The sequence below is a fragment of the Plasmodium reichenowi genome, chromosome 10, assembly GCF_001601855.1.
Source record: "Plasmodium reichenowi strain SY57 chromosome 10, whole genome shotgun sequence".
Taxonomy (NCBI): domain Eukaryota; phylum Apicomplexa; class Aconoidasida; order Haemosporida; family Plasmodiidae; genus Plasmodium; species Plasmodium reichenowi.
This window is the reverse complement of record NC_033655.1, coordinates 691,987-700,967: the sequence shown is the minus strand read 5'-3', so window position 1 is coordinate 700,967 and position 8,981 is coordinate 691,987. Positions and strand designations below refer to the sequence as shown.

Sequence of the window (8,981 nt, the reverse complement as noted above, 5' to 3'; positions counted from 1 at the left end):
AAAAAAAAAAAAAAAACATTAATTTTGGTTCATGTACATAAGAAATAAGCTCTCACTCTCTCACTCTCACTCTCTCACTCTCTCTCTCTCTCTCTCTATATATATATATATATATATATATATATATATACATACATATATATGTTTTTGTTTTATTTCAAAATTGACGAAAGTAATAGGTGATTATTTGTTTTTATAATTTTACAACAATTCTTCTTCCCATTGTAATACTGGTTGAGGTTTTGGGACGACAGTAAAAGGTTTTAAAGGAGGTGGGAAGAGTTTGTTTAGAGCTACGAAACGATCTGAATCACAACATCGTACAGGCAACATGGGTTCGAAATATCCCATTTCGCTCCATACACGCATTTCATCTAAATAAAACGGACCCTAGAAAATAAAAATAATAAATAAATAAATAAATCAACATATATATATATATATATATATTACATATTATTATTTTATATATTACAAATTATTATTTTATATATTACATATTATTATTTTATATATTGCATATTATTATTTTATATATTACATATTATTATTTTATATATTACATCTTATTATTTTATATATTTTTTTTTGTTCTTACTTGCACTACCCCCTTAGGATCCACATATTGCCAACATTTATCTCTTAGAGCATCTGGTCTTTTGGTATCTTCTAATTCTAGCATATTGCTTTGTTGTACATTTTTTTTATCTAATGAACTATTCAAATTTTTATTACTCACAATATTGTTTGTTTTATGCTTATTTGAAATTCCTTTGTTAACAACAGCAGTTTGATTATTTAAGGATTGAGATAATACGTTTTGATTCTTCTTATTTATATAAAATGTTTTGGTAGTATCACCTTTACCTTGATGTTCATTTGTCAAAAAATGGTTTGATATTATATTTGTATCATTATCTATAATTGTTTGTTTTTTTTCCTCTACAATATTTTTCATTGCCACTAATGTTTTATTATTATTATTATTACTATTGTTGTTATTATTATTTAATGGATTGATGTTGTTTAAATTTTTTTTTTGTAAATTTAACATACATTCATTATTCATGATACGAATAAATTCATTCACATTTTTGTTATTATTTTCATCATTGCCAGTGTTCAAAAAGGACGTATTACTATTTATATGATTTTTATTTTGAGTAAGATTAGGTATATTTGTGTCTCCCTCATTTGTATTCATTAGATTTCGTAAATTTCTTTGTTGTTGTGCGTAGAGATGTAAATGTGTATTATTTTGTTCTTCTAATATTCCGGAATGTGTGTTAAGATTATTTATATTCTTCAATTTATCTTTTGTTTGATTCACGTTACTTTTTGCTTGTTCATTAATATCATTACAATTTGTAAAAGAGTGTAAAATACCATCCATTTGTTTATTTTGGTAAATATAATTTATTAGATCTGCTTGATGGTTTTGTAAATCTGTTCCATCCTTATTACTCATATGAATTATATTTTTTAATTTTTCTAAAATATTTTCTGGGATATTATTAAATTGAAAAGTGTTCATATCTTTATTTAACTCGTTTTTTATATTTTTCATATAATTTTCTTCATTTGAGTTTGACACAACTACATTATTGTCGTCTTTTAATTTTTTATGTTTTTTTTTTAAAATATTGAGTAGAACATTCTTCTGCGATAGCCATTTTGATTGTTCATTTTCTACACCTTGGCTATCGTCAAGCCGATTATTAAAATAGTTAATGTTATTCATAAGGTTCATATGGTTTAAATTGTTCATATTGTTTATATTATTCATACTATTAATATTATTTTCAACTCTCTGCCCATGGGATTTATTTATAAGTTTGAGCAAAGGAGAGCCTCCTATAGCATCTTCATTATGATCAGTCTGTTCATTATTTTTTTTTATATTCTCTTTAGTCTTATCAGCATTTGGATCATTTATAGAAAAATAACTTGATCTAGAGTAAGGAGTATCAATATAAGTATCCCCTCCTTTTTTGTCTGTTTGATTTGTTTGATTTGTTTGATTTGTTTGACTTGTTTGATTTGTTTGATTTGTTTGACTTGTTTGATTTGTTTGATTTGTTTGACTTGTTTGATTTGTTTGACTTGTTTGATTCGTTTGACTTGTTTGTTTTATTTGACTTGTTTTGTTTGTTTTGTTTGTTTTGTTTGTTTTGTCTTTTTTTTCTTTTTCGTCTATATTTTTTATTTTATTATTATTAATACAGTTTGCGAAAGCCTGTTTGGTATTATTAGGTTCTATGAATTCTTCATCTTTTATATTTAGGTTTTTTAAGAAAAATATTTTTTGTTCTTCTGTTAAATTCATTTTGTTTAAAAAAATTTTTTTTTGTTCATTTGTAGCGTTCATATTTTTAAAATAATCATTCATTTTATGAACAATAAATTTTTTTTGAAATTCCAGATTTTGATTTAAATCGTTCATATTATTATTATTATTCGATACATTTTGATGATAAATATAATTATTGGATACATTGTGATCATAATATTTATTTTGTACATATTTATTATCATTTATTTTGTTTATATCGATATTATTAAAATTATCTATTATCTTTTGGTTTCCTCTTGTATGATGATGATCATTATTTTTTATATTGTTTCTATTTTCATTAATAAGACTATTTGCTGTTCCTAATTTATTATTAATTGTTTTGGAAGGTACAGAATGTAAATTTGAAGATATAAAAAAAGTATCCGTTAGATTCATATTTTTTTCTATGAATTTTTCTATGTTACATATAAAATGTACAACATTTTGTTTATCATAATGGTCTGTTATAAGTTTCTCTCTTTTCTGTAGATATAAATTATCATGATGTTTTAATATTATTATAAATTGTTGTAATAAGGATTGATATTTTTCTTTATTTTTTATAAAATGATCTTTTAATAAATGATTTGTATATTCTAATATATGTTTAATTTCTTTTAATTTATATAATATTTTCATATCTTTAGTATGACATGATATTAAATTACTTTGTTCAAACATTTGTATTTTGTAATATATCCAATATAATTTTATTTGGATTTGTTGTATATTTAAAGAATGATAACATTTTAATAATTCAAAAAAGTCTAGATTATCAAGTTGATTTTTTAGGTTCTGTGGCATATCATATTGTTGATTATTCATATAATCCACATTATCAATATTATTATTAACACCATCAACATTAAACTTATTATTAATTTCTACCTTCTTCTGTATAGATTGTATATCATCAAGTTTAATTAAACTAAAATTATTAATATTATCATATTCTTTATTATTCATAAGATATTTTTTTAACATCATTTCTTTTATTAAATGTTCTCTTGAATATTCATTAAACATATTTTTATTATTGTTATCAATATTATTGTTATTACCTTCTTTATAAGAATAATTAAAACTATCTTGTCTCTTAAAACTTTGATGCATCCCCCCCCTATTCAAACTTGAGTTGTTTTGGGTGTCATACATATTATACGAATCAAGGCTCTTCGTCGAATTTCTGTTATCTATATTATTATTGTTATTTCCTACAATATTAACTTTAGCATGTGGTAAAATTTTTTTAAATATGTTTATTAAATTTTCCTTGGACGGCACATTGTTATGTACGTTGTGCATACTATTAACACTATTCATACTATTCATACAATTCATACTATTCATACTATTCATACTATTAATACTATTAATACTATTCATGTTATCATTTGTGTTATTCCTGCTGATCCCATTTTCATTGTCTTTGCCTTTACTTTGATATATTGGTAATTCGTTTCTTAATAAAGCATTTTCTAATACGATATTATTAAGTGTATTAATACTTTGTATATCGTTAATATTCGATATATTCATTGTATTAAACATATTATTATTATTATTATTATTTTCTCCTATTGTATTATTTTTCATATCATTATTTTTTAAAACATGATTTAACATCATATTATTCTTCATATTATTTATCATCATATCTTTTGTTATATTCATATCACTGATATTATATTTTCCATTTTTAATATCTTTTAAAAATTCATCACCATATAATGGTATATTTTTATTAGTATACATTTTTATATTTTCATTATTATATTGATTGGATATTCTTATGGCCATGTCATTATTTTTTTTATTACAATTTAATGTGGATATATCACTCATATGTTCGACACCTGTACCATTATTATTGATGTTGTTCATGATGTGTTTTGGATTTGGTATATTTATTTGTCTTTTCATATAATCTAAGTCTTTATTTAATTCTTCGTTCATATTTTTCTTTATATGACATTGATTGTTATCATATGTATTATTTGTATCATTTGTATTATTTGTATTATTTGTATTATTTGCATTATTTGTATTATTTGTATTATTTGTATCATTTTTATATTTTATTATTTTTAATAATATGTTTGAAAAACTATTCGAACCTGCAGAAGAATTATTTTTCTCTACTTCTTTATTATTATTATTATTATTATTATTATTATTATTATTATTATCATCATCATTGTATGTCTTATCCTTGGGTACATTATCATTATATACAACATCCACATTATTATTGTCATTCTTTTTCTTTTTTGATTTTTTATTTTTATTTTCTTTCTTTTTTTTTTTATCTTGATCCTTTTCTTCATTCATATTACTATCAACCCTTTCTGTATTTTTTTCCTTATCCTTATCCTTATCCTCATTTGTATTCATATTAATATTTGCTATATTCTTTTCCTTATCCTTTATATCTTTTTTTATTTCATTTGTTGTATTTTTTTCCTTATCCTTATCCTTATCCTCATTTGTATTCATATTAATATTTGCTATATTCTTTTCCTTATCCTTTATATCTTTTTTTATTTCATTTGTTTGATTATCTTTTCCTTTATTTTTATTTATGTCGTCTAATGATATAGTTTTTATATGTCCCATCTCTTGTAACTTATTTTGTTCTTTTGTAGGTTTGGAGTTGCTATATAATTTATCATCTTCATTAATATTGACATCATTCATATTGTTATTATTTATTTTAATGGGTTGCTCAGGTGTGTTATATTTCTCATTATTCATTTCTTCTTTTTTTTCTTTATCTTTATCTTTTCCCTTTTCATGGTCTTCTTTTTTTTCTTTATCTTTATCTTTTCCCTTTTCCTGATCTTCTTTTTTTTCCTTTTCTTTTTTTTTTTTTTTGGGTTTCTTCTTTTCTTCAACAACATGTTCATCCTTATTCATATTATCATTTATATTAGCCTTGTCATGATAATTGTTTAACTTATTTTGTAAGATTATTATTCCGTTCTCAGAATTATCTCTACTTCTGATGTTGTCCAACATTACGTTTATATTTTTATTACTACTGTTTAGGTTACTATTCAAAACTTTATCGTTCTTAAGCGTCAGATTTTTGTCATCTTGTGTTGTTTGTTCACTGGCGATATAATTGTCTCGTTGATTCATATCAATATTATTTGTGTTTATCATATTATTTGTGTTTATCATATTATTTGTGTTTATCATATTATTTGTGTTTATCATATTATTTGTGTTCATCATATTATTCGTATTCATCACATTATTCATGTTCATCACATTGTTCATGTTCATCGCATTGTTCATGTTCATCACATTGTTCATGTTCATCACATTGTTCATGTTCATCACATTATTCATGTTCATCACATTGTTCATGTTCATCACATTGTTCATGTTCATCACATTATTCATGATACCCATGCTTTTTTTTTTTCTCCAATCAACATCCCAGTCGTAAGCATTTTTTACTTTCTCCGTTTTTTTTTTCCTATGCCCGTTTAACAAATTGCTTGTTAAATTAGATAACGATGTGCTGGTTGTACCGGCCATACTTTTGTTTGTTTTTGTCTTATCCTTTTCAAGTACTTCATTTATATTTACATTTACATTTATATTATTTTCATCATATACATCAAATGAATAACTAGTAGGATTTGTAAGGTTATTATTATTATTATTATTATTATTATTATTATTATTATTATTGTTCATCATTTTATTGTTCATGTTGTTTACATAAGACATTCCAACGTTAATATTATTTATACCATTCATGTGGATATTACTATTTATAGTATTCATATGAATACTACTATTTATTCCATTCATATTATTATTATTATTATTTATGATTGTATTATTCTGAGTAATATTCAAAAGATGATCTAGGTTCTTTATTTTGTAGACACTTTTTTTATTACAACTATCTAATAAATTGGGCTGCGGTTTTGCTGGTTGCTTAAAGAAACCTGGTAAAGCCTTTTTCCATTTGACATCATACAATTCATTAAAATTATAACTATTAACTAGGGTACCTTCATAAGTATATATTTTAAAGACATTTTCTACTTTCATTCTTGGATATGTCGAAGCTGTCATAAATAATGTACCATCATAGGACCAATCACAAAGAACAGTACATGCTTCTCTATATTTTTTAATTATAGATACACTATTATCTATTTCTTTATAATAAAAATTAATATCTCCTGCTAGATTACCAAAACCACCTAAAGCAATCATATTACCAAAAGGTCCCCATTTTATGGTATTTTTATATTGTGAATAAATTTTACATTTTATATTTAAATCATGATCATATAATAAAATGATATTATCTGACTTGCCTTCTATAATTAAAAATTCATCTTTTATATTACTCCATTTTACATCTTGAGCAACCTGTTCGTTAATTCTTTTTATATGTATATTTTTAGAAACTAATGAGCAAAAATAACAATTGCTTAAATATCCATACGATTTATTTGTAGTATCGTTTGTATTTACTAAAAAGATTAAATACTTACCACTGATTGACCACAGGCACGTTAGGGCGTCTAAATTATCGAAGCTTTTTCTAATAAGTAATTCAATTTTTATTTTTTCAACACATGATGGATCTTTTATATATGATATATTGTTATCTACATTAATCTCTCCTCCTATGTCCTTTACATTTATTTCATCTACAATTATTTCATTTACATTTATTTCATCTACATGTTTGTCCTTTACATTTTTGTCATCTACATGTTTGTCCTTTACATTTATTTCATCTACATGTTTGTCGTCTACATTTTTTTTTTCGTCGGCCTTCTCTTTATCCTCCCTAACATTATAACTAACCATTTTACTATTGCTCAATCCTTTAATTTTAAATATGTACACATCTCCCAAAAAATTATTTTTCGTATGTACTATAAAAAATCGACATTTATCATCACTCATATAAGAAGACATATATATTGCTAACACGTTTGGCTGATTCCACGTATAGATATAATTTAAAGGTATATCGTTATTATGAAGATATGTTATATTATCATGATCTTGTATTAATTTTAATGTGTCGTATATATAAATATCTGTTTTTTTTTGTAAAAAGAAATAATTATCATCATTCGTAAAATTAATTACGGGCCAATTACTACAACTCTTTTTTTTAATTTTAAATGAACATAATATATTCCTATCTTTTACATTCCATACTAGCAGATTCCCTAATTTATTATGTTTCTCTTCTTCATATGGAAAAAAAAAAACTATAAATCTATTATTGGGAGACCACTGAACATGTTTAATTAATTTTATATTTTCATTATCAAACAATTCCTTATATTTATCTATACAAGCAATCTTTTCAATCTTTCTTTTCTTTTTCTCTTCATAATTACTAATTAATAATAAACCTTCTATGGAATGTAAAAGTAAAAACGAATTACCGTCATATGACCATATTGCATCATGGATACATCCCTCATATTCAAATATAATGTTACTTTCATACAAATTTTCTAATTTCTTAAACTCATATAATTTAACACCACTCTTTGATCTTATAAGGAGTTCGCTCATCTTTTTTTTTTTTTTTTTTTTTAAACAAATAATAATATATGAGGAAAATAACTTATAAGCTCAACACATACATACATACATACATACATACATACATACATATATATATATATATATATATATATAATATTTAATATTATGCGCTTACACTTTGTATATTTTACATATTAAACGAAGTTATGTAATAAAAATGTAATAAAATATGTAAGATATATACATAAATATATATATATATATATATTCTTACATATATATCTTTTTTCATATATATCTTTTTACATATATATCTTTTTACATATATATCTTTTTCCATATAATATAGATCAATGGAAAATTAGGCATGTTATGTTTTCTTTCTATTTTTAAATATTTAAAAAAATTTTCATCAAAGTTTTACTACCTTCTGAAATAATATCTTATATATATATATATATATATATATATATATATATATATAATAAAATAGAAAAACAAAGAAAAAGCAGGAAGGAAAACAAAAAATGTAAAAAAATAAAATAGAAGGTTCAATATATATTCCCCTTCTTAAGGATAATAAAATAATATATATATATATATATATATATATATATATATATATATATATATATATTATATATATAATATATATATACTTTTTATTTCTCATATGACCTTTTAAAAATAAAAAGGTTTGTGATAATAAAGATAATCATATACATATGATAAGATAATAAGAAAAGGAAACACTAAAACATTTAAAAATGTAAAATATTTTAATGTTCACATGGGTTCATATATATATATTATATATATATATATATATATATTATTATATGTATTTATTTAAAAAAATAAAAATAATGTACCTTTAAATATATATACATAAATGTAATTTTTATAATATTTTATATAATCAAATATATTATATATATTATATATATGTAACATGGAAAGTGTTAAAAAGTTTAAAAAAATGATTTAAAACAAATAGATAAATATACATATTAAAATATATTATATAATATATATATATATATATATATATATATATATTTATACTTTTTTAATATTACATGAAGAATAAAATAAAAAGGGA

General features: G+C 22.1%; 1 protein-coding gene across 1 annotated transcript; it reads right to left on the bottom strand.

Annotated features, from left to right (window-relative positions):
- Window positions 1-201: 201 nt before the first annotated feature.
- Window positions 202-7,906, bottom strand: PRSY57_1018400 (eukaryotic translation initiation factor subunit eIF2A, putative; the record flags this gene model as incomplete). Its single annotated transcript, XM_012907773.2, has 2 exons — window positions 202-390; window positions 599-7,906. The coding sequence occupies 2 exons, from the start codon at window positions 7,904-7,906 to the stop codon at window positions 202-204; spliced, it is 7,497 nt and encodes a 2,498-aa protein (XP_012763227.2).
- Between the last annotated feature and the right edge of the window lie 1,075 nt (window positions 7,907-8,981).